At 47.9% G+C, this 26,265-nt stretch overlaps 1 protein-coding gene across 5 annotated transcripts; it reads left to right on the forward strand.

Annotated features, from left to right (window-relative positions):
* Positions 1-5,683: 5,683 nt before the first annotated feature.
* On the forward strand, positions 5,684-26,265 carry Erlin2 (ER lipid raft associated 2). 5 transcript variants are annotated; one of them, XM_052751920.1, is made up of 12 exons: positions 5,684-5,903; positions 7,293-7,414; positions 9,717-9,798; positions 10,845-10,891; positions 11,249-11,310; positions 11,455-11,580; positions 15,658-15,731; positions 15,858-15,916; positions 16,456-16,547; positions 17,781-17,870; positions 22,392-22,471; positions 23,255-26,265. In XM_052751920.1, the coding sequence occupies exons 2-12, from the start codon at positions 7,308-7,310 to the stop codon at positions 23,453-23,455; spliced, it is 1,020 nt and encodes a 339-aa protein (XP_052607880.1). In that variant the 5' UTR covers positions 5,684-5,903; positions 7,293-7,307; the 3' UTR covers positions 23,456-26,265. The 5 variants fall into 5 exon arrangements, with proteins under 5 accessions (XP_052607880.1, XP_052607882.1, XP_052607878.1 ...); XM_052751918.1 differs by lacking the exon at positions 5,684-5,903 and adding an exon at positions 6,026-6,136; XM_052751919.1 differs by lacking the exon at positions 5,684-5,903 and adding an exon at positions 6,150-6,457.

Raw genomic sequence — 26,265 nt, forward strand, 5'->3', positions numbered from 1 at the left:
ATGCTTTTGTTTTGGTCTCACAGATCCTGGGTGAAGGAGTTTACATCTTAACAAGAGCTTTAGACATATCAATGGTTTGGGATGAGGGAACATTCTTCATAAACAAGAAATGGAATGACAAGAGTCCTCTGAACTACAGATCTTTAATGCTGACCTGTAACTGTAGCCTTACATGACAAGCCATGCTGTTCATGGTTTTTAACCCTCATTCAAAGTCATTGAGGACCTCTTACTTGTTTTTTCTTTCCAGTTTTGGAAACATTCAGACATTTTAACCTTTCTTAATATTGTGAGACATGATTAACAAAATTACTATCTGTTGTGAGAAATTTTCTCTGGAGGAAAATTAGACAGTATGTATTTATGTATGATAGTTTTTCCTTACCTGCATAAGTGGGGGCCCCTTTTAAGTCGTGTGTGTGTGTGTGTGTGTGTGTGTGTGTGTGTGTGTGTATTGTTTTCCCCCCAAACCTTGAGGCCCTAATTGTATACAATTGGCTAGGATGGCCTTGTCCATTTCTTTCTTCTATGAAGAGTTAACAATATATAACAAATCCAAATATATAATAAATCATTTAAGGCAGGCACAGCTGGAGGTATGTAGATGGCAGTTGTGAAACAGAAAAGATATTGTATAACATCTTCTTAATAAGAGAAAGTTGAAGCCTGGTGATGGTGGTGCACGCCTTTAATCCCAGCACTCGGGAGGCAGAGGCAGGTGGATCTCTGTGAGTTTAAGGCCAGCCTGGTCTACAAAGTGAGTTCCAGGACAGCCAGGACTGTTACACAGAGAAACCTTGTCTCAAAAACAAACAAACAAAAACCCAGAAAGTTGAATCTAAATTATATAGGGAAATATAATAAAATTAATTTGTCTGTGAGGAAACTTTGAGGAAAATTTGTCCACCACTTTGAGGTAGACATGTTTTTGTCTGATGTGGGTGCATCAGAACCCATCTCCAGAGCCAGCTTTTTACAGCCTATGACAACTTATTGGCATCATCTAAGTCAACAAGGCATGGTTTAATAAAACTGAACCCAGTAGTTCATACTGGACAGGGTACTCAGTCTGGAGTCCCGTGACAAGTAGATGGACCCGAAGCATCCCTTGGGTCTGATGGAGATCTTGGTCACAGGAGATCTTGATAACCGCAGGGCCATCTCTTCCTTCCTACTCCTCAGATGATGTCCATTAGGGGTTCCTTGGTGAAAGGCTTGGACCTGCTGTGCAAGGGGCATGCATGGAGAAGCTGCTTCGCCAACGTCCTTTCCTTCGGGCAGGTTGAAAGGGTTAATTATGGTACATCCCTTGGTTGCTCAGGAGATGGAGGATGCTCTCACAGTTCAGACGTGATGATCACTTCCTTATACTCCTCCTGGTTCTTAGGATGTGGTTCAAGTCATTCATCCATACGGGAGCGAAAGACAACTGCCTTGGCGGGATGACCCACTATTTCTTCACAGCTTGCCTACGCCTTCTAGAGAAAGCTTCTTGAGCTGTCCATCCTTTACCCCAACCTCCACTATCCCCTGATGCGTTTTCATTCTCTTCTCCAATTCTTGCCCCTAAGTACTTCTTAAAATCTGTTGCCTTGCGGGCAGTACCCCAGGCACGGTACATGTGCCCTTGGCTTAACCACAAGTCTATATTTTCAGTATCTTCCTCAGCGTTCACATATGAAAATTTCATGAAGTCAGTGGGGACAACAAAGGAATAAGTATCTGTTTTAGGAATGAAATCCTCAGGCTCCCGTACTGCACACCAAACAGCAAGCAAGGTCTGTGATGTCCGAAAGGACAGCAAAGCAGAGGAACTGCAACAAGTTCAAAGCACCAGGCCTTGGTCCCAGAATTCTCGAAGCTGAGCTCTTCTCGCCCAAGAAACCACATCGTCAGGTTTTGATTTGCAAACTAATAAATGAATGGAGGAGTGAGCGTCAAAGAAGAAATCAGAGGATGAACACTTGGAATTTCATTCCAGATCTTGCCCTGCTGTGGAATAGTCCTTAACACTGTGTGAATATATGTCACGGTGATTGGTTTAACAAAGAAGCTGACTGGCCAATAGCTGAACAGGATAAAGTTAGGCAAGAGAGCTAGACGAGGAGAATTCTGGGAGGAAGAAGGGCAGAGTCTGGAGTTGCCAGCCAGATGCAGAGGGAGCAGGAGATGAATGTGCCATGTTAATAAAAGTACTGCCACGTGGAATATGGGTTAACTTAAAATGTAAGAGTGAGTTAGTAATAAGCCTGAGCTATTGGCCGAGCCTTTATAATTAATACAAGCCTCAGTGTGTTTATTTGAGAATGGCTTCAGGACAGGAAAACTCTGCCTGCATTGCCCTACTAAGATCTTGGGATGTGTTGTGGGTGTTACATAAAAGAAGGTACCTCAATTTGCTGTGGACAAGTCACCAGCTTTTGCACCAAAGGACAGCACATTCACCAGAGAAAATGGTGACATGCTGGCTAATGGAAACAGCAGAAAGCAGTGGCTTGCTTCAAGGCTCATCACTCATCATGTTCTTCCAGGAGCCCTTTGCTCCCTGGAAAGAGGAGGGAATAATCAGTGGCCAATCAGGACCTTTTCAGCCATCCAATGAGAAGCTGCCAAGGAGCCACAGAAGTTCCAAAAGAAACTGACTGAAATGGAAGCCGGGGAAATGCAGCATGTGTCAAAAGACAGGCAGTAGGATGAAGAGCAGAAGAAGAAGGAGCTAGCCAGGCTATGGAAAGAACCAGAGCACAAAGCAAATCCATCTATGTCTGTGCACCATGTATGTGCAGTGCTTGTGGTGGCCAGAAGAGGGCATCAAAGCTCCTAAAACAGGAAATGGAGATGTCAGCGAGTGCCGGGCAGTGGTGGTGCATGCCTTTAATCCCAGCACTCGAGAGGCAGAGGCAGAGGCAGGTGGATCTCTGAGTTCTAGGTCAGCCTGATCTACAGAGTGGGTTCCAGGACAGCCAGAGCTACATACAGAGAAACTTTGGGGGGAAAAATATGTCAGTGAGCTGCCCTGTGGGTTCCAGGAATCAAACCAGGGTCCTCTGCAAGAGCAGCTAGTGCTCCTCACTGCTGACCCATCGCTCTATCCCTCCTATTTGATGTTTTTAAGTCAAGCAAACCACCTTTCTTCGGAAATCACATCTTAAACCAGGTGGCAGTAATGGTACACGCCTTTAATCCCAGCACGCGGGAGGCAGAGGCAGGCGGATCTCTGTGAGTTCGAGGCCAGTCTGGGCTACCAAGTGAGTTCCAGGACAGGAACCAAAACTACACAGAGAAACCCTGTCTTGAAAAAACCAACAACAAGAAGAAAGGAAGGAAGGAAGGAAAAGAAACCACATCTTAGTAATTTAAGAGGGAGGTCTTTCTAAGTCAAGGCTGACTCAAAGGAAAGTGCTGTCAGCTCTGTCAGAATATCCTTCCACATTTCATTACCTTCTCCTCCAGATGCCATCCAGTCACAAATGCTGTATCTTTTCCCCCACAAGGAAGTGTTTTAATCACCTGGTAAATTTTTCCTTCCATAAGACATGGTTCACATAAAATCTTCTTCAGAGACCTTTACTTAAAGGACCAGAGAGATGGCTCAGGGGCTGGGGGGTGGGGTGGCAGGCTTACTAGACAGGCCCGACAACCTGAGTTTGATCCCCTAACCCCACAGTGGAAGGAGAGGGGACGGGAAACGCTGACTCTTTGCCAATTCATTGCAGACATTTTTGTTGAGGGCCTGCAAGGCAGTTGACTGGAACCTGACAAATTTAGGCCAGTGGTTTTTGTTGTCAAGGGGATATCAGGGCCAGATCAGCATCTAACTGGAGGCCCCATTTGTTTGGAAACTTTTTTCAAGCACGCCAAAGGACTGTCTTTGGGAACAGAGGGACTACTGCCCATGTTTGTAGGTCTAAAAATGGGTCAAGGCCAGTTGCCTGGTCTGGAATGTCCTCCAGGGACAAAAGTTTCACTGGAATGGAATTCCCAAGAGTCTCCAGCGACAAGAACGAACAGCTCCTGAAACGGAGTCAAACACGGACCGTTACCCACATGCGTGCTAAGAGGGAGAATGGCTGATGTTGGGTGTGGGTCTAGAAATAGCAAAGGGCGACCTCTGGGGTACCGGAGGTTTCCTCGGAGGGTAAGAACAAGAAAGCTTACCAATTCTGCCAACACGGACTTCAGACTAAAGCCCCTGCTCCAGTCACACAGCTATGAGGCTGGTAGGAACGATGGCCCCAGACGGGTGCCGACTCCAGGTGGGGGACCCGCTGTTTAGCCTTAGTGGGTGCTGAGAGTGGAGTGGTTCTCGGAAGAAGAAGTTGAGACTGGAGATAGGGGATAGAGGCGAAGAAAGGGTCCTGTAGGGCTGTAACACCCTGGAAGCCCTTCCTGGATTTTGGTACCACGATGTAAGAATATCTAGTAATTGCTTGTAGGGCGAAACAAAAACTGAGAATGTAGACAAACGAAAGCTCAAACAGCTGAAGCAGGGCTCTTTTTTTTGTTTTTTTTTAACGTCAGAGAGATGCTTTCCCAAACCGTGACCACACCCTGATCAGGGCACAGGACCCAGTCACTCAGTGACCAGAGTTCAGAAGAATGCAGATTACATGCCTCAACCAGGGGGATTATAGCTAAGAGCAGAGGAGCGGGGCTCATTAGGGGCAGAATTCCAGGTCAGCCAGTTCCCTTAGACAAGCTGTTTTGGAAAGGACAGGGTCTGTTGTTCGCTTTTGCCGCCACTGAGTATCTGGGGTTGGGGGCAGCTGCTTGTCTTCCGCTGTCCCCAAACATCTGGCTTCCCAGAACTTTGAATTCCGGTTTCAGTGCCTTGGCTTGCGGGAGAGGATAAAGAGATCCCTTCACTTTCCTCTTTCCGAGTCCTAAAATCGTCTAACGTTGACAAGTGACATCTACGGGATGGAAAAGTTTTCTCGTTTACTAAAAGTTAGTATTAAAGTGGGCCCTTCCTGGTCTGCAAACAAAATGACTTCAGTGGCTGGTTCAGAAATCCCCACCCCCCCTAAAAAAGCAGCTTGGGGCTAGAGTGGGGCCACAAAGCCCTTGGTTCCACCTCCAGGACAAAACCGAAGAAAAGGCTCAAAAAGAATGTCCCAATCCCACGCTGCTGCAGGGTGAGGACAGGTGGAGGAGGCCTTAGACATGGAGTCTGATTCTCTTCCTGGTCCACTATGTCCCTGGGTGTGGATGTCGGACACAAGCTCACTGTGGCACATGTTAACCAAGAGGGGAAGTGGAAGCTCCAACTATTAAGGAAATGTAAAGGAAGTTTTCAATCACTGTTGTTGGCCTCACCCTTCACAGAACTCACGTTCTGTTCATTAAAATCAGGACAATAAGCTGGGCGGTGGTGGGGCACGCCTTTGATCCCAGCACCCGGGAGGCAGAGGAGGCAGATCTGAGTTTGAGGCCAGCCTGGGCTACAGAGTGAGTTCCAGGAAAGGCTCCAAAGCTACACAGAGAAACCCTGTCTCAAAAAAACAAAAAACAAATAAGTCAGGACAATAATTCCTTGTTAATTACTTTATGTTGCTGTGGGGACCTCAAGGCTAAACAAAGCTCTCAGAAAAGTATAAAGAGCAATTCAGATTAGGGCTGTTGACTAGGGACGTCATAATCTGCACGTCTGGAAGTTTTTTCATTCGGCTGGTGCGTGCAGGAAAGCAGCGAGCCGAGGACGAGAACGCTCCATCGCGCTACTACTCCCTGCTCCGGAAGAAGAAAAAGAAAAGAAATCCAGCTCGAGTTGAATCGAAGGAGAATCTCTACCCATCTCGAAAGTCAGAACCTCGGAAGGTGATACCAGAGTCTTGGTGTCCGGGAGCCCAGTCTCCCAGCTCTGGGTCCTTGCGCGGTGGGCATCCTCGGATCCGCAATCCCAGGTCCGTCTGCAGCCGCCAGGGTCGGCTCGCGGGCGCCCCCTGGCGGCACCGCCGAACACTGCCTCGAGGGGCGGGGACGGGGCGACGAGCGGGGGCGGGGTCTTTTTTTGCGCGGATTGATGGCGTCATCGAAGCGACCGGCCCGGAAGGAAGTAGCTTGCTGAGGGGTGTGGCGGTTTCTGCGGTTGCACGGGGGGTTCAGACGTGTACGGAGCGCCTGGAGGGACAGCCTGGTACGCAGCCCCCGCCCCTCAGTGCACGATCGGCCTCGCCGCGGCTCGGGGATGGCGCTGACCCTGGCGGAGCTCCAGAGCGCTGGTCCCCCGCCGCCGCTCACCCTCCGTCCGCCCACCCGGGAGCAGAGAGAACCCCTGTCTGCCCGGTCTCCCGCCCACGGGTCCTTTGGCGGGTCCGAGCCGATGCTCTCGGACGTGCCTGCCTCGCGGAGGAGGGCGGGGAAAGGGCGCGAGGTGGGCCAGGGTGGTGGTGAGGGCGTTTGCAGAGAGGACGCGGCTGCTGCTGCTGCTGCTGCTGGGTAGCTGGAGGCCGCCACGGTAAAAATAAAAATAATAAATAAATAAGTTAGACCTGAGAGTTGGAATCCGCGCCCTGTGCCCATGGGCCGGTCCGTCACCGTAGTTTTTCCAGACGCTCGGTCGCATCTCGGTGCCTGGACGTTTGGGGGGACCCTCCAGGAGTCCAGAGTATCCCAGCCTTGAGGCACTCCCAGTTTCCGATAACCACCGGGCTTGGCGGGCAAAGGCTATGGGAGAGTGTGGTTTCGGTTTTGTTAAGAGAGCTGTCCCATTTAAGGCCAAAGGAATAACTGGAGAGATGGACGACAGGCCAGAGAATCCTACCTCGGGAACTCAACTGCCTGCTGTCTCTCTCCCCAGAGTCCCAAGGGAATGACTGATGCTTTCCTTCGAAATGGCAGGCAATTAGAAGTAGGAGGCTCTGGCCAGAAATACATAGCCACAGCTGCCTGTCATTCGACATCCTCTGTAATTTGGGCCAACACACTGCAGCTGCCTCTCTCCCCTTACGTCTAAGTGGCTTCAGTGACAACACATTAATGAGAAGTGAAGAGAAGGCTGTGATTTAAACCCTGCCCAATTGGCACCGGATCTCCCTTAGGTACGGCGGGCAGCATCTGGAGCACTTAGTGCCTCTCCGCTGCAGTGGGCGTTATACTCCCACAATTAAGGAACGGGATGTTGACCGAGAACAGGGATGAAATGAGCTGTAGATCTGGCTAGCACTGTGTTTCCCCTACCACAGGCTGCCTGTGAATCGCTTTCCATGAGCTGCAGCTTGGTGAGCTACGCTCAGTGGTGCGGCCTCTCTCCTGTATGTCAGGCCACGCATCGTCCCTTATCTTATCTCTAGGATACCGATTCACTGATGGCTCAGTTGGGAGCAGTTGTGGCTGTGGCTTCCAGTTTCTTCTGCGCGTCTCTCTTCTCAGCTGTGCACAAGATAGAAGAGGGACATATTGGAGTGTATTACAGGTAAGGCAAGAGACAGGTGTCTCCTTTCCCCGGTCGCTGGCTGGCAGATCTTGCCAACGTCTGTATATTTTGTTAAGCAGGGGAGCCCTTTTCAGGTGGAGTTTCTAAGTCAGTGGCCATGGGTAAGGGTGCGTGTGAGTGTGTGTATTTATTTAAATTTAAAATTGTCTTTAGTATGTGCTGGTGATACGTGTATTTATAGGATTAAAGGTAGAAATCTCAAGGAATCACTGCTCTTTCAAGATCATCTCTGAGATACTGTTTTCTCTTGCATCCCTTGAAGAATCTGGTCTCCACACTGCCAGGCCACCTCTCTATAAGCTGACAGAGTCCCAGTTCTTGATGGCAACTTAAAAAGTATACTCTGCTAACTTGAGAGTTTGTTTTGTGTTGTTGGGTCTGTTTATTGGGTTTGGGTTGTTTTTGTTTTTTCTTTGTAGCCCTGGCTGCCCTAGAACTCACTCTGTAGACCAGGCTGGCTTGGAACTCAGAGATCCGACTTGCCTCTGCCACCAAGTACTGGGATTAAAGGCATGCGCCACCAGGCCTGGCTTGAGAGTCTGTTTTAAAGTGAATATTTCAAGGAAGTGTGTATGTCTGATTTTTATCAGTCAAGGCAGCTTTGGGAGTGACTCTTTACATAATCTTGAGTCACTTTCTTTCCACAGGCCTCTTTGGCCAAGGTTTTCATTTGAGGTTGTAGAAGGGGGAATTTGCTTGGTTTGTGGTGTTGAGGATCAAACTCATGCATGTTGAGCTCTTGCTCTCCCACTGAACTACAGCCCTAGCCTTGCTATAAGCCTTTCTAACACTGCCCCCTTTTTGAGACAGGATCCACTGTGTAGCTCTGGCTAGTCCTGAACACTCTTATGTGGACCAGATTGACTTGAACTCACAGAGATCCACCTGCTTCTCTAGTACTAGGATTAAATGCATGCATCAACATGTTCAGCTTGACCCCTTTTTTTATATGGATCTTATTTAGTGCTTTTTTATGGAATAGCAAGCTCGAAAATGCTTGTTGAATTAGAGTTGTAGCTCAGTGGAAGTGCTTCCGACTAACATACTCAAGACCCTTAGTTAAAAAATAATAATAAAAAGGTTTAAGTTTTTGTTGAGTTCCCACGCACATCCTCTTTAGTAATTTATCTCTGCCGTCTGCTTTCATGGTCCCCCAAAGCTTTTAATTTTGTCACTCATATACAACTTGACTAGAAATATATATGTCCGAATATATATTATATATTTAATATGTGTTGAAGTGACTTTAAAATTATTCTTGAACTAAGTATGATGGCTCAACACCTGTAATTCCACCACTTGGGCGAGGGCAGAGGCAAGAGGTCTACTATGAGTTTTAGGCCATCCTGGGCTATATAGCAAGTACTACGAAATCCGGGCTGTGCAGCAAGCCCTGTCTCAGAGGTGGTGCTCTATCGTATGTGAGTCCACGGATGCTTCTGGAACATGGTCAGGTAAAGGCACGCGAATTACCCTCGTGCTCTAAGTTGGACTAAAACTTTGGTTAAGATCCTCTCCCTTCCTCTGTTATTCAGTCTCACTTCCCTCCTCTGTCGTGGAGTATACCACTTCCTATTGAAGTGTATTTAAGGAGCAGGGTGTAGCTTGTGACAATAGAGTACTTTGCTAGACTGTGTGATGCCCTGGGTTCAGCCCTAGCACTGCCAATGCCAGGGTTCTTTTAATGGCCTGTGTCACTGGACTCCCAGCCGCAATGCTGCTCGTTGATAACTAGTACCGGGTTTAACATTCTGGAGACTGCCACAGGCTCAGCAGCTGGGACAGACTCCCTCTTATCCTGGGTGTAGGCAGGGATTCTGTTGTCTTTGTTTTTTAGTCTACATACTTACTTCTCTGATGTCTTCTGTTTTCCCATCAGGCTTCCTAGAATGTTCAAATTGAGACAGAAGGAAGAAAGGGAGAAGGGATGGGCATGTCACTGGCATGTGTCACTCTACATTAAATGTTTAGGAGTGGAGAGATGGTTGGCCCATAAGTCTTGATCTGAGGCAGTGGTTCTCAACCTTCCTAGTGCTGTGACCCTTTAATATAGTTCCTTATGTTGGATGACCTCCAACCATAAAATTATTTTCATTGCTATTTCATAAATGTAATTTTGCTACCATTAGGAATCATAATTTAAATAACTGTTTTTAATGGTCTTAGGTGACCCCTGTGAAACGGTTGTTCAACCCCCCCAAAGGGTCATGTCGCACAGGTTGAGAACCACTGCTTTAAGGGATCTTGGGATATTGAACCTCCCTTTCTCCCTCCTCTACAGAGGTGGTGCCCTGCTGACCTCCACCAGTGGCCCCGGTTTCCATCTCATGCTCCCATTCATCACATCCTATAAGTCTGTACAGGTATATGATATGCGGCTTGTGTGGTGTGGTTGGATCACTGCGAAGTTGGGTTGTTGACTAATACACAATTTGAAATTAGTTAGCTGTTAGATGAATAAAATGCCTTTTCAGAGACTTACTTAAGGATCTCTCTCACACACATCTACCCAGAGAGAGACAGACAGAGGCGGGGGCTCTTATAATATTACTTGATCATTGAAATGGCTGAATGGAGCCATTGCTTTGCCTTGGCCTATCAGCCCCAAGTGGAAATCATTTCCTCACTTCTGAAGTGGGACTGAAGAAGAAAAGTCAAGTATATGTATATGTTAAATCACAGGTTACCATGACAGATGAAAATAAAACATGGAATTTGGTTGTACTTGTTTGAACCTAATTGCATGGGGAGGAAAGTTGGTTGGGTGAGGGCCAATGCCATGTCAAATGGGAGTAAGGTTAGTTGTAGCTGGCTTCCTTCTGGCTGAGGGAGACTAAGTCTCTCTAAAGTCTGTCCAACTAAGAAAACTCAGCCAACCCAGCAAGGGCTGGAGGATGTCACACAGAGCCAGGAGCTAGCATACAGGCTCTGCGCTCAGTCCCCAGCATGAAGGTGTGAGAGGGAGGGAGGAAAATGAAATTAGCCAAGCAGAATGTCCACCTTCCCTTGTGAGCATCCTCTCTTGCCTTTGCCTTGCTCTGTGGACTCACGGCACTTTGGGTACTTTTATCTGAGTCTCACAGTAATGCTGTATTCTGAAACCAGTCAGAAAGGGAGTCTGCTGCTTCAGCACTCGTAAAATACACTTTTCAGGCTCCAGACTCAGTGTCATGTTCTTTATGATCCTGCCCATCCATATGTGTTTCACATACAGCAACACCAGAGTAGGTACTTTTGCTTGATTTCAAGTCTCAGCCTGTAAAGGGGGGTTAAGTGGGACAGTCATGTTTAGCAAGGGTGAAGCTCAGTCCAAACGAGCAGTCAGCTACAAAGGCTTTGGGGCTTCCCCAAAGTAGTTGGTGTCTGTCGTTGCCCGTTTTACATTATCTGGTGTTTCCTCTGTCTCCAGACCACTCTCCAAACAGATGAAGTGAAGAACGTACCCTGTGGGACCAGGTAAGGACCAAGAGTAAAAGGCAGTGCCGAGCTGAAGTGACGGTGAAGCCAGGATGAGGACGGGCTCTGGGCACCCAGTGCGCTCCGGAGCTCTTAACCCTCTGTCCCTCCCTTGTAGTCAGTTGCTTTGATCAAAAGATACTAGTGAGCAAAAGACAGGACGTGCCCTCTCCTTCCTGACGCTGCCAAGGTCCTGCTGTCTCCTTGTGCAGGTTATAAGCTCCGCACATCTCCTCCTGCTTGGAGGTGTGAACTGCCTCACGTCCCATGAACACTGAACGCCTGTCCTCCCAGTCCTTAGGAGATGTCACCAGATCCCAGAGCTCCCTGCTAACTTGTCACTTCTCCCTCCAATAGTGGTGGTGTGATGATCTACTTTGACAGAATTGAGGTGGTGAACTTCCTGGTCCCAAATGCAGGTATGTGTTCCAGCTCGTCCATACTCGTGCACACAGCATCTGTGGGCACCACAAGGATTGAGAAATGAGGAAGCTGAGGAGGTTTGGAGGGGATTGAAGTCGTGGATTTGTCTTATGCTAAGCCCGCCCTCTCCTTCCCCACAGTGTATGATATAGTGAAGAACTATACTGCAGACTATGACAAGGCCCTCATCTTCAACAAGATCCATCATGAGCTCAACCAGTTCTGCAGCGTGCATACGCTCCAGGAAGTCTACATCGAGCTGTTTGGTAAGAACCTGGTCATGGTCGATGCCACCCCATCCCCTCCCCGAGGCACGTCAGGCTTCAGCAGTCCTATATCTGTCTGTTTCTGAGCTACCACACCATAGAATGGGGAGTACACGGGATCCAAATACCGAGAACAGCCAAGCATGGTGGTCCATACCTGTAATCCTAGCACTCAGGAGGCTGAGGCAGGAGGAAAGCAAGTTCAGGACCAGCCTGGGTTACAAACTAAGACTTTTCCTAAATAACTCCCCCAAAAGAAAAAGTAAGATGGGCAGATCCTTGGAGTAGTCAGACATAGCACTGGAGTAAGAGTGTAATAAAGGAGTCCCTGCTGGCCTGAAGAGAGGACCGGGACAGAAATGTTCTCACTGTCCCCGGAATACTGTTCTTTAATGAGAATGCAGTGGTTTCTAGAAGAATCTGGCAGGCCATGTGGCCTAACACACTCATTTTCAGTCAGTATACTGGGGCCAAGAGCAGGAAGGTGAGAGGGCTGTTGCTGGTGGAGAGCAGAGCTGCACCCAGACCCTCCTCTGCTGTCACTTAAGTGTTTTTCCCCCTGAGTGCAGGCGCCAGGGATGGTGGTGAGGATGGTCGGTCCGTGCTGCATTCTACAAGTAATGAAAGAAGTGTGGCTGTTGACACTTTCTAGAACCTTTGGGGCATCCTCCCTCCCCAGAGAGGTGACTAGGAAGCACTGAGTTAAAAGGATCCACAGGCTTAAGTGGACGTCTTGTCTTTTTCACCTGGTCAAAGGAAATGCAGCCTTGATTCTGCAACAGAAGCATCCCAGTTAGTGTCATGGTTCCCTTGTGGTACTCTGTTTGAATTCACTTCTAGACGCTTCCTAGTAGCCATTGCTAAACGCAGATGGCCTCTTCTTGACACTAGGACTGAATGATGACTCTTTCCAGGAGCACTTAGAAAACAGGTTTTTTGTCAGTGCCGGGGCTGGAAGCCATGTCCCCGCAGCGTGCTAGGCAGATAGTCTACCATTCAGCTGCATCCTCAGCCCATGAGTACTTTCTAGAAGTGAAAGGAAACACGTCAGAGTTGGCTGTGATCATAATTAACCAAGTGGCCAGGTGTGGTGACACAAGCCTGTACTCCAGGGGATCTCAGTGACTGTGAGGCCAGCCTGGTCTGTATAGTGAGTTCCAGGACAACCAAGACTACATAGTGGCTCGAAATAATAATAACAATAAAAATAATAACTCAAATGGCTAGTGTTTTATTATACTTTTACACTGAGATTGAGGAAATCTTTCAAATCACCTTCAGCTTTTCTCTAGTGGAAATGAACCTAAATTCACTTTAAGAGTTTGTACTCTTTTGTTGGTTTTTGATTCATTATATTTAAAAAAAAATTTTAAATGTACTGTATCTTTTTATGTCACACTAATAGAATTTAATGAAATATTAATTTTCTAGCCATTGTTTTAGGGCTTGTGCCATTAATGAACATTTCAAGACATATGAAACATCAAAAGACAAAGGCTCTCTAATGTTCCTGGAAGGAAATTAAAATAGATTGTTTTGTGTTTGAAAACTCTTGATGTCGAAACAGATACCCTTAACTACTTATTTACTGTTGCTTTCCTACAGTGGAGCTGGGAAAAAGTCTTCGCCTTGAAACTCTTTTCTTTTATGGGCTGGTATCCTCATTGGCTTTCTGTTGCTACGATAAAGCACCAGGACCAAAAGCAACTTGGGGAGGAACGGGTTTAAGTGCCTTACACTTCCACATCGAGGTCCATCACTGCGGGAAGTCAGGGCAGAAACTTGGAGGCAGAAACTGAAGTAGAGACCTTGGAGGAGTGCTGCTGACTGGCTTGCCTCCATGCTTCACTTAGCTTGCGTCTTTATAGAGCCCAGGAGTGCCATGGCACACAGTGACCTGGACCCTCCCACATCAGTCATTACGCAAGAACATGCCCCATAACAGGCCAGTCAGTCAGTCTGATGGAAGCAGTTCTTCTTCCCTTTTCCCAGTTGTCTCTAGTCTGTGTCATGTTGACAAAAAGAAAGCAGCATGGCATTTATTTCTTCTTGTCCTCTTAAGCCCGTATCAGATGGGAGGTGCTGTCTTTATGCCTTCTCTCCCTCAAAACTGAGAGGCATGTGAGAACGTATTCAAATATAGAAACATCACAAGTCCTTGCCTACTCATAGGACAGCTGAGAATGCAGTTTAACATAACAATCAAAGGAGATAATCAAGTGATTCTCTCCCTCTCGTGTGTGTGTGTGTGTGTGTGTGTGTGTGTGTGTGTGTGTGTGTGTGTGTGTGTGTGTGTGTGTGTATAGATGGAGTCAAGGCCTGCCTTATGCATGCCCAGCAAGTGATCTACCACTGTTCCACTCCCCACCCCACCCCACCCCCAAACCAAAAGACTCACATCTTGGTTGCTAGCTAGCTTCTATAGGCTTCAGTTTGAGAATCTATAAAAGAGAGGAGAGCCGCTGTTCCTCAGAGGCTATCCCTTGGGCACAGCTGACTAACACAGATGGCAGCTGACAGTAACAGCAGTGATCGTGCTCCGATATCCCAGCCTGGTTCTATTGACTCTCTTTCCAGGATCTCAGTGAGATCTATGGAAAAGAAGGTGCAGGCCAGAGAGGCAACTTTAGTGTTTCTGTTCATAGAGTGGGTCAGTGATAGCCTTCCCACACTTACTTCTGAAACAACTCACATTGGAATTCCAGACTAGGAACTAGAACCAAAGCAGATGTATGAAAAGACATGGCTGGACTGGGGAGATAGCTAGTAAAGTGCTCGCCTCAGAAGTATAAGGATCTGAGACTGAGCCCCAGAACCCAAAGCTTTGGAGTGTTATAGCACGGGGAGACCGACGGGAGACTCCACGGGCCTCACTGGCCAGCCAGTCTGGCCTAATTACTGAGCTCAAGACCAGTGAGAGATCCTGTCTCAAAGGAAGTAGGTAGTGTTCCTGAGGATGACACCCATGGTCCCCTGACCCCTATGCACACATACTCAAACAATGTGAACGCACAACAAACATTAGAAAAAAGACAAGCTGATTTTCAGAACGTGAAATTGCACGTTCCCCTTGTGTTGATAGAATTCACAATGAAAGCAATATGAGGCTCTCCTGAACACCAGGCCAGGGATTTTGCTTTGTTTTCTGGTGTGTGTGTCTGCATCTGTGTGAGTGAATGAGTGGGTGCCATGTGTGTTGGGCGGGGAAGTGTCTACAGAGGCCAGAGAGGATGTCAGGTCCTTTGGAGCTGGAGTTACAGGTGGTTCTGCGTGGTGTATGGGACTGGTAACTAAACTTGGATCATCTGGAAGAACAGCAAGTGGTGTTTGTTTTTGCCATGGGGCTTATGCTATAGCTCAGGCTGGCTCGGAACTCACTGTGTAACCCAGACTGGTCTCAAATTTATGACACTCATGCCTCAGCTTCCTTAATGCTACACACTCGAGCCCCTCCATACTCCAAAATTAATTCTTGATTTGAGAATACCTATACTGCTGCAGCAAGTGCTCTTAACCACTGAGCTCTCTCTCGGCCCCTTGTTTTGTTTTTTAACTAATAAAATGACTAGGTTTAAGAACTACCTGTTGGTGACAAGACCTCATAGTGCAGCCCAGGCCAGCCCTGTGGTTCTCCTCCTTCAGTCTCCCAGGTGCTGGTTGCAGGCGTGTGCTTCCATGCCCAGCTCAACTTGCTGCTTTTCTGAAAACCTGACATAGCCATTCTGCCCTCCTCCAAGGAACCATGGTTCTGCCTTCTCTTGATGCCAGTTGGGAAAGGCTGCTCAAGGAATGTTTTAAAATTGTTTTTCGTTTCTTAAGCTGAGGCCCCTGGAAGGTATGGGTGATGTTTTAAACAATGAAGGGGGCTTTGTTTTGAGGCCAAAGTGAGAGGTTACACTTAGCTCTCACTTCCATGGAGGGCTGCTCCAGGGTCTCACCTTAGGTGTCCAGCTTGTTGTGTACACTGTTTTGGAAAGACAAGTCAGTGGGCTGATGTTTTTGCTTGTCCTTTCCCCACGTTCCTCTCTCCTGACCTAGACAGCCTAACAGCTCCATTTGTGTCTCTCTTGGTTCCAGATCAAATTGATGAAAACCTCAAGTTGGCCTTGCAACAGGACCTGACCTCCATGGCTCCGGGGCTTGTTATCCAGGTGAGCATGGCCTCAGTGGGGAGTACTTGACACTGCATGCTCTCTCCCAAGGGAAGCTCCTTTAGCACAGGGACACGAGAGCCCATTGGAGCGGATGTCATTTTCATTGTTTGTGCCCTTCTCCAGGCTGTACGCGTGACAAAGCCCAATATTCCTGAGGCCATCCGCAGGAACTATGAGCTGATGTGAGTATGCCCTGAGCCTAAACTGTCCGCCGTGAGCTCCCCGCAACCCATCCCAGAGTGGCAAGCTCTGATTTTCCCTTCCTTGAACATCTGTTAGTCTGTTGTGCTATAAGGTTGGGTGGACATGTCAGCCCTCGGGGCCACAGAGGAGCCCTGGAGAGTAGCGATGCTTTTATAAGGTGAGAGACTCATAGCAGAAGTGGAGATAACAGGGGTAGACAAGTATGTTTGCTGGGAGGTCTCGTTGATTCAAGTAGACTAGTTCCTGTTTTATTTTCCTCCGACAGGGCCTTGTTAAGTGTACAGGCTAGCCTCAAGCTCCTGTGCCTCAATTCCTGAGTAGTGGGGACCACAAGCATACACCCGGGCATTGGGTTGTCTTTCTCACAAAGGAAGCCTTTTATCAGATAGTGGAGGCTGGGCCACTGAACAGCCCTGCACAGGAGAGCAGAGGCGCCCTGTGTGCCTCTCCTCGGGACTCTTCGGGAGTGCTGCTGTTCTCCAGAAACTGCCTCACTGCTCTGTGCTTTTCCTTCCAGGGAAAGCGAGAAGACGAAGCTTCTCATTGCGGCCCAGAAGCAGAAGGTGGTGGAAAAGGAAGCAGAAACAGAGAGGAAGAAGGCCCTCATTGGTCTGCACATGGTTCTCTAATCCTTTAGGGAAGAAGGGTTGGGGATGGCAGATGCTGGAAGGAAGTCCAGGACATGGTTAAATCCTCCAAAATGCTTCCGGTGTGCTGGGGTGGCATTCTTATCCCCAGGAGCCAAGTGGGAATTGTCGGACTGTGGATCCAGGTAGTGAGTCTTGAGTTTCTCTGTATCTCTGAAATGGAAGGAGCTTTTTTCTTAGTTCTTAATAGGAATAACCACCTCATTTGCTAAGAACTTCATAGTGAAGTGACTCAGTTGTCATGTCGCCACCAGAGGAAAGCACTGTCGTCTGCTTGGACTCTTGTTTGGTTGGTTTCCTAAATTTGTGTGTGTGTGTGTGTGTGTGTGTGTGTGTGTGTGCGCATGTGCGCGCGCGCGCATGTGAGAGAGAGAGAGAGGGAGAGGGAGGGAGGGAGGGAGGGAGAGGGAGGGAGGGAGGGAGGGAGGGAGAGAGCGCTGTGCAGTAAGCAGGAGCCCACATGCCATGGCACAGTTGTGGAGGTCAGAGCACAACTCTGGGAATGCTCCCCTCCTTGCACTGTGTACTCAGGTTGCCAGGCTTGTCTGGCAAGCACTTTGACCCACTCAGCCGTCTTGAGGTACTTGCTTTATTTTGCTGAACTCAGAGATTTGTAAACATGTCCCAGGTCATGTGGCAAATCAGAGGAAGCACTGGGGCTCTGCTCCAGATCTCTGGTCACAGCGATCGGCTGAGATACTTCCTCAAGTGAGTGTCAGGTGGAACTACTCTTTAAGGGCTTGGCTTGGGAGAGAAGGTAGCCTGTACCCCTGACCTCCCGGAAGCATGCTCTTCTCCCGGGTCAGCGTCTCCGCTTACTGTCCGTGTTGATGTCGTGCTCCTGTGCTCACTGGGCCGTTCATCTCTCAGGTGTACCCATTGCGGCTGCCCTCTGTGGACTTGGCTCTGTGAGCATCCCCATTCAGGTATTAGGGCACTCAGGTCAGGGGAAGGCACAGTCAGTCAAGGTTACTGTCTGTGTGTGAGTGTATGGGCACATGCATGCCATGATTGCTTAGGTGGAGGCTAGCAGACAGCCTGCGGGAACCAGCTCTCCTTCCACCATGTGGGCCCTGGGATTGAACTTGCATCGTCAGGCTTGGCAGCAGGCACCCTACCCACTGAGCCATCTCTCTGCCCTGGCCAAACTTCTGACGTGTCAGCACTAAATCGTTTCTCAATTTCGTTTACTCAGAGGCAGAAAAAGTGGCTCAGGTTGCAGAAATCACCTATGGGCAGAAGGTGATGGAAAAGGAGACGGAGAAGAAGATTTCGGAAATTGAAGGTGAGCAGACGTGCTGTCGTGCCTGATGGAGCCCAGTGACTGAGATACAGTCTGTGCTCTGTTCTGGGGGTCGTGGTGTCTCTGAAATACCAGCTCTCCTCTGCTTAGAGCCAAGGTTAGAACTTTGAACTGGCCCTGCATAGCAAGCAGATTTTCACCGAACAGTTCTCAGCAGGTGTCAGTTGTGTTGATTATTCACTGAGCATTTCATTAGGAATGAAGACGAGAAACCAAGGTGATGGGGCTCTGTGGGTAAAAGGGCTGCTGCCAACCTGAGGCCCTGAGTTCCCTACCCAGAACCCTCACGGGGAGAGAACCAGCTCCTGAAAGTTGTCATCCGACCTCTATACACTCACCATGGCATGCTTGCACATACGCACACACACAAGTAAATAAATGTCTACAAATCAGTCATTAATTAAATAGGGCTAAGAGCAAGGGTGTCAGTGAAAGGATGGTTGATGATGGGCGGAAGAGTCACGGGCCATGGTTACCAGAGTTAGAATGGCCTTTGTTAGAGAGAAGAGGGGATAGGACAGAGAAGCCAGGCCTGGCGAGGGGGGAAGCGGGGCAGAGCAGACAGCAGATAGGAAACAGAAAAGGGAGGCAGAGAGAGAGAGACAGAGTGAGTCAGTACAGGCATGGTAACATATTCCTATAGTCTGAGCACTTGGGGTAAAAGCAGAATGGTGTAGTGAGTCAGAGGATATCCTGAGCTACAGAAAAAGACCGTCTCGAAAGAAAGAGAGAGAGAGAGAAAGAGAGAATGAAGAAAAGAGACGTAACAGTCCCTGCCGTCCTGGAGCTCAGTCTAGCAGATATCTCTGAGCATTAGGAGTTAACTCTGACACTGGGCTCGAACAGCAGCTTTCCCTGCCTTTGCTACCTCCTCTTCAAAACTCCTGAGGACCAGGCGTATCAATGCACACCTCTGCCCTCCCACAAGCCTGTTAGGGGAGGAGGGAGTCAGTCGGTTGCATTATTTGCGTCTCAGAGTTTGCTCTCCAGGTCCATGCAGGTATTGCACTAGCCTTGAAGACATGTTTCAGCTCCAGCAGCTCTTGAGCTGAGAAGAAGTGTTCTTTGCTGGCCTTCTGACCACTGCTCACCTTCAGTTCCCCCTCTGGGCCCTCACTTCCCCACTACCCTCCCTTTGCTTCAGGTAGGGCTTCTGTCAAGCAACTTCCAGGACCAAAGTCGATCCTCCTGGAAGCTTCAGGCCACGGTGTTCTGTGTAATTATATAGTCATTGTGGAGCCTGCAGGATTTGCAGGGACCCACTGAAGAGCTCCTTAGGATGTCACAGATCTGTGGACTCTCACCAGGATGCTCTTAGTCCAACAGTGCTTTCATTTCCTATAAATACTTGTCATGGGGCTGAGAGAAGGCGCAGCAGAGGAACTGAGTTGAGTTGCCAATGCCTCACATTGTGCAGGTCACAACCACCTCTAAATCCCACTCCAGAAGTATTTGACACCTCTGGGATCCACAGGCATCTGTAGCTAGAGTTTTCCTGCCTGGCCCACAGTCAGGACAAATCTCTCTCACCTGCCAGTCCCACAGCCATCAGACCCAACCAAGTAAACACAGAGACTTATATTGCTTACAAACTGTATGGCCGTGGCAGGCTTCTTGCTAACTGTTCTTACAGCTTAAATTAATCCATTTCCATTAATCTATACCTTGCCACATGGCTCATGGCTTACCGGCATCTTCACATGCTGTTTCTCATCATGGCGGCTGGCAGTGTCTCTCTGACTCAGCCTTCCACTTCCCAGCTTTATTCTCCTCCTTGTCCCGCCTACACTTCCTGCCTAGCCAATGGCCAATCAGTGTTTTATTTATTGACTAATTAGCAACACATTTGCCATACAGAACATCCCACAGCACTTCCCCCTTTTTTTTAAAAAAAAAAGGAAGGTTTTAACCTTAACAAAGTAAAATTACATATAATTTGGGAATTTGGGCGTAGCTTCTCTTACTACTTCCTGCTGGAGGGGGGCGCTGTATCTTATGGGGAAACAAAGAAAATTTTAGGATTATGGAATAGTCCATGAGGCTGTATCGTCTGAGCCAGTTGCCTTGAAACCATTCTGGATGTTGGATCATCTGGACCATGGTGTCATCGGAGAACTTTCAGGGTGTCTTGGCTGGTCAAACCTGATGTATCTTAATCTGGAACAAATCCATAGCCTCTGGCTTTCTGTGAGAACAAAAGCAGAGTCTCCTTTCCAAAGCAACATAGCCTTATATTCAAATTTTGAAGTCAAGGTACCTTTAAAATATACATTTTGGCATAACTCAACAGCTTTTACAATCAAATGTTTTTCTGCAGTTAAAAGTCCCAAAGACAACACAATGCAGATTCTCTGTGTAATATCCATTTTTACGTGGCTTGTTTTTTATACTACCTTTACTGTCTCTTTAAAGACTTTATTTTTTAAAACTATGTATTTGTTTCTATAACTCTATATATCATCTTTTTTGTCTCTTTCAAGCCTACGGATCTTTTACACACATTGTAAACTATTACATCTGAATCTGTCTTATTGTGAATCTATTGCCTTAAACTGCAGCAGCTGTGCCTGCTGGCTCTGCCCACCTCAGCTTCCCAACATGACAGTGGTACTTTACCACCAGCTCTGGGAGCTATCATGGGTCTATGCTTTTATCCAAGCAGCGTGTAGCCCAGAAACCTCTTTTTTTTGTTTTGTACTAGCAAAGTCTAAATCCACCACGCAGCTTAATGTGCCACTTGCAGAAGCCTCATTCCTGCCATACGGCAGGTCGAGCGTGCACGCTAGGAACCCACCAGTAGCTCAGACCAGCAGCTGCCGCTCATTTGAGAGAGACAATTAGGAAGCTGTTTTTATCTCCGTTTTAGAATCTTTTTTCTCAGTTTTTAGGTGGAAACTCTTGCCACCACGTTGGACGCCAGGCATCAGCACTTATTTTTTCCTTTTTTGAGACAGGATTTCTCTGTGTAGCCCAGGCTGGCCTTGAACTCACAGAGATCTGCCTGGATCTGCCTCCTAAGTGCTGGGATTAAAGGCGTGCGCCACCACCGCCCAGCTACATCTGTACTTACATGCACATAATCCTACACAGATACACATAATTAAAAATAAATAAATCTTTAGTAAAACATGCCGTTCTGGGGTGCAGTAAGATACCCCAAAGTGTAGCTCAGAGGCTAACATACTTGCCTGGTGTGTTCAAAGTCCTGGGTTCAACAAACAGCACTGAAAAAAGAAAGGACTTAAATTTGCCTGTTATGGGCACACCTGTAATCCTGTGACTCCGGAGGTGGAACATGAGGATTTAGCATTCCAAGCAACACAACTGTCTCCAGAACAGCAGCAGCAGCAGCAGCAGGCCAGCCAGATGGCTCCAGAACAGCAGCAGCAGCAGCAGCAGCAGGCCAGCCAGATGTCTCAAGAACAGCAGCAGCAGCAGCAGGCCAGCCAGATGGCTCCAGAACGGCAGCGGCAGCGGCAGCAGGCCAGCCAGATGGCTCCAGAACAGCAGCGGCAGCGGCAGTAGGCCAGCCAGATGTCTCGAGAACAGCAGCAGCAGCAGCAGCAGCAGCAGGCCAGCCAGATGGCTGGGCTGCTAGAAGCCCTCACCGCCGAGCCTGACAGCCGGAGTCTGAGTGTGGCCAAAGGAAGTAATTTCCCCAAGTTGTCCTCTGGTCTTCACACATGCGCCATGGCGTGCATGCCCCACCCCCGCTCCCAGTAAATAAATATTATGTAAATAGTAAGTGTAATAATAAAAAGGTTTGAATTTGTTAAAGGGATGAAAGGAAACAGCAACAACCACAAAACAGCATCCTCAGAGCGGGACCTTTGTCTCTGAATATTCTGATACAAATGTGACTGGAATGAGGCTGGCGGTTCCCAGGGCAGGGGCTCAGTGTTGCCCAGCAGGGAGGTGCCCTGCTGCAGGATGAGATGAAGCAGGTCTGAATCTAAACAGTGCCCCTCTGAACCACCATATGTAATTCTAGAATTAGCCAGCTTCGTCACTGTTAGAAACTTTGGGGAAATGAAGTTGGAAAGGGGACTGATCTATTTTTCATTTGTGCTGTTCACGGAGACCCGTGACAGGCATGGCAGTGCATGTCTGTAATCCCAGCACTGAGGAGGCTGAGGCAGGAGGATGCCATAGTAGAGGTTTTCCTTTTTGCATTAAACTGAAACTCTTGCTACACTGTCTTAAAGATGTTAAGTTACTTTCCTTTAGAGAAATGCTTTCCCTGTGCTAACAGGAAGGCTATGTAGTCCAGCGCTAGCCTGAGCTATAAGGTGAAACCATTTCAAAAACAAAACACACAAAGCAGTCTCGTCAAGGTCATAGAGACCAGGAAATGTCTTTGTTGGATTTTGTTTTCTGCAGTGCCGGGAATGGAACCTGGGGCTTTGTGTGTGCTGGGCAAGTGCTCTCCCCGAGAGCACAGGCTTCTGCGCCTTCCCTTGGTGTTTTTCCCCTGACCCAGTTCCCTGCACCCTTCCCCCTTAGATGCTGCGTTTCTGGCCCGGGAGAAGGCGAAGGCTGACGCCGAGTGCTACACGGCTCTGAAGATAGCAGAGGCCAATAAGGTAAAGGGCGACCCTCCATACTGAGGGTGTGCGGGGTCTGCTGCTCTACCCAGAGTCCTCACAGCAGTACTGAGGGTGTGTGGGGTCTGCTGCTCGACCCAGAGTTCACAGCAGTACTGAGGGTGTGCGGGGTCTGCTGCTCTACCCAGAATCCTCACAGTGGTGCTGAGGGTGTGCGGGGTCTGCTGCCCTACCCAGAATCCTCAGTGGTGCTGAGGGTGTGCTGGGTCTGCTGCCCTACCCAGAATCCTCAGTGGTGCTGAGGGTGTGCGGGGTCTGCTGCCCTACCCAGAATCCTCAGTGGTGCTGAGGGTGTGCGGGGTCTGCTGCCCTACCCAGAATCCTCAGTGGTGCTGAGGGTGTGCGGGGTCTGCTGCTCTACCCAGAGTTCACAGCAGTACTGAGGGTGTGCGGGGTCTGCTGCTCGACCCAGAGTCCACAGCAGTACTGAGGGGGTGCGGGACCTGCTGCCCTACCCAGAGTCCTCACAGCGGTGCTGAGGAGCCTGTGCTGGGTGAGACAGGCACTTCTCAGGCAGGAAGCCTCAGTGAAAGTTTCATTTTTGTGTTAAACACGGAAACTCTTGAAACTCTTGCTAATCTGTCAAAGGACCTTGGATTCCTTTCTCTTAGAAAAATGGTTTCTGGGTAACAGGAAGACCATGAAAAGTAGAAGGAGTATGTCTGCTTGACAGAGGCCCTCTCCAGATGAAAGTTGAAAGGGCACCACCAAATTCTTCTCTAATGTCTTCGCTCCTCAGCTTCCTTTACTTTTGTGTTCCAGCTCAAACTGACCCCAGAATATCTGCAGCTGATGAAGTACAAGGCCATTGCTTCCAACAGCAAGATTTACTTTGGCAAAGACATCCCCAACATGTTTATGGACTCCGCAGGTGGTCTGGGCAAGCAGTTTGAGGGGCTGACTGACAGGCTGGGCCTCAGCTTAGAAGATGAGCCCGTAGACGCCACCACAAAGGATGATTGAAAAAAAAAATGTATACAACCTCTGATGTGACGCTTAGAGAGAGAGCTTTATTTTTTATGATGAAACAGAACGCTCCTCCTTTCCACACTACCTTCTTTGACTCTTCAAGTTACTGTGGTAAGGAAGAAGAATCTACCCCCCTTCTGAGAAGGGAGAGCAGATGGAGAATTGTTTTTTTGGTTTTATTTTTAATTCAGGTAAGTAGGTTATATGACTTCTGGTAAGGTGTGTACACCGTAGATTTGACCCTTGACCTGCAGGCACCAACTTTGTCCCTTTGAAGCTGGCTTAACTGGGGATACTATTGGGAAGGAGTTAGATGTGTGGCCGCTGCTTCCATGAAAATGTGTTCCACAGTTGTCCCCCTGGCCCCGGCGTCTGTGGAACATCGGCTGCAGAGAGCGGTGGCCTGATGCTTTCTAACAGTGGAGTGGGTCCTCCTGGAGTTAAGCTGGGTTGGGTCCTCCTTAGGAGGAACCTGGTGCTAGGTTTTTGCAAGATTTTCTATACACTGTACTCTTGCCCTCGTGTTCTCTGACAGTGTCCATCGCAGCAGGGCTCAGTCACCCCACACGCTCCTTTTTCAGAATTTTCACCTCATCTGTGATTTGATATCTTCAATAGTCTATCCATTGGTTCCACTCAGCATCAAGATGGGAACAAACAAATGTCATACTAGCTGATGAAGTAGGCTCCTCATACCCAGTAGGCACCGTGGTGCTATTTGGCTACTTACATGTATACTTTTATCATTGTGGAGATTCTTCATTGAAGAGCTCTTGACCCTGGAGGAGAAAGGGCCAGCCAGTCGACATCCAAGTAGTAGGCCTATGGCCTGTGCTGGGCATTTATCTGACACACTGATAAAGGGATCTTTTAAATCCAGAGAATAGGCGGCTGCTTGGGAGTCGGCTCCAGAGCAGCTACATAGATGGAAGTCAGAGTTGATGCCCAAGCCCATGCGCTGCACTGAATCCCCATGCTTTGTTTTTCACTGCTAGTTAGGAAAACAGTGAGTCACCCTGGGGGACTTAGGATGGGAAGAACAAACAGGAAAGAAAGGTATTTCTTAGATCCTGCAATTGGCCCGGGCGGGGGCAGGGCTGCAACTTGTATGGCCTGTGAGTGCTGCACGCTGTGGAGGGCAACTCTGCAGAGTTCACTGGCTGCCATGGTGGTACCCTGTGTAACCGTGCTTGGCCTTGTTATTAGCAGCATCCCTCACCCCATACTCGCCCCACACAAAGCACCTACTGTTATCTTTTAGGTGAATACTACAAATGATATTTGCTGGCATCAGTCCTCATTTTTGGTTTTATATGTCAGGCCAATTTTGCTCCTAAGTGGCACCAGGCTTGTCAGGTATGTGGGTATCATTTAGCCTGCCTAGAAGGAAGCACAGTGTTAGTTCCGCTTACTTCAGATGTTGCCCTTCTCTGTTCTAACTCCTCATACTGAGAGTTCTCAAGCCACTGGTCCTGGCCACACTTTGTCCAGACTACAGAATGTTCCTGGAAAGGATAGATGTTAATGTGCTCAAAAGTGGGTTCTTTTTTCCCCAAGACTAACTCATCTTCCCACTTGCTGCTGTTGATCCCTTGTTGAGAGCAACATGCTGTGCCCAGCATCCCCTCTTCCTCCTCAGGCTCAGAAACACTATTTCACTGGAGTCAAGGTAAGGGTGTGTCACCAAATAGCACCCTCTTCGTCTGAAAGTGTCTGCTACTCCATTCCGATTGCTCGTCCCTCCATCACAAAGAGCCTCAATAAAGTCCTGCTGCAAGTGCTGCTTCCCCACCCCTTGAATGTCACTTGACAGAACACATTAATGTTCCCATGTCACTAACAGAAATTCGGTAGTTGTTGGTATCTGTCCCCGCAGTGAAATCATGGAATTCAGCTGTCTTTTTAGCATGGGATACTAGTCCATCTGTCGGTATGACTTTGTTTTTTGTAATACTAGAAAATCTGATTGTAAAGCATTTAAATTCGAAACATAAAATGTGATAAGCCTGCAGTTTTGTAGGCAGTGAAGTCATGGCTGCTATTTATATAGAGAACTTCTATCAAAATAAGTAACTGTTTGTAAAATTCAGTTTTGTAGGATTTTCCCAAGGCACAACCACCTTGGTAGAGTGCGTCTCACTCGCTAAACTTGCAGAAGCAATTCATATTCAGAACAGTTTTTAATCACTTTTCAATATATGGTCAGAACGTTTGTAAGGAAACCTAAGTTTAATAACTTTTTTATAACTAAAAATAGACATAAAGGAGTGAGTATGGTTGCTGAGTTGAGGACGAGGGAACCACTGAATGAGGCTAAGTAATACAGTGATGTAAAAAAGGAAGATGTTTCATAAATGATTTGTGGTCTGTATGTGTCTTGTAAAGTAAGAGAGCCATATTACTGACCTGGACTATCGTAAGTTGGAATTTGCTAACCTGTACGTTGACAAATAGCTCCTCTGTCTGTCAGCTTCACTGATTTTGTTGTCTACAGTGGGATTCTAGCCTCTTTGTTTCCTTATAAAAGCTGAAATGGGCAATCACGTGTCTGTACTTCCCTCCCTTTCTATCTACTTCTTTGTAAACTGGTGAGCAATTGTTTCAGTGTGCCCCAAGGGTATTAGTGAGCCTTTGTAACTGAAAAATGATTCTTGTTATAGTAATCATTCCATAAATGATACTAGATTAATTACCTTGGGTTAATAGCTCCAGGAATTGTTTAGAAACACAAAAGGTCTCATGTGAATATACTTACATTCTTGGATTTAATTTCAGTCTTGCTAAATAAAATGTCTTTGTCTTTA

The sequence above is a fragment of the Peromyscus californicus genome, unplaced genomic scaffold, assembly GCF_007827085.1.
Source record: "Peromyscus californicus insignis strain IS unplaced genomic scaffold, ASM782708v3 Scaffold_23__1_contigs__length_62951481, whole genome shotgun sequence".
NCBI classification, from domain to species: Eukaryota; Metazoa; Chordata; class Mammalia; order Rodentia; family Cricetidae; genus Peromyscus; species Peromyscus californicus.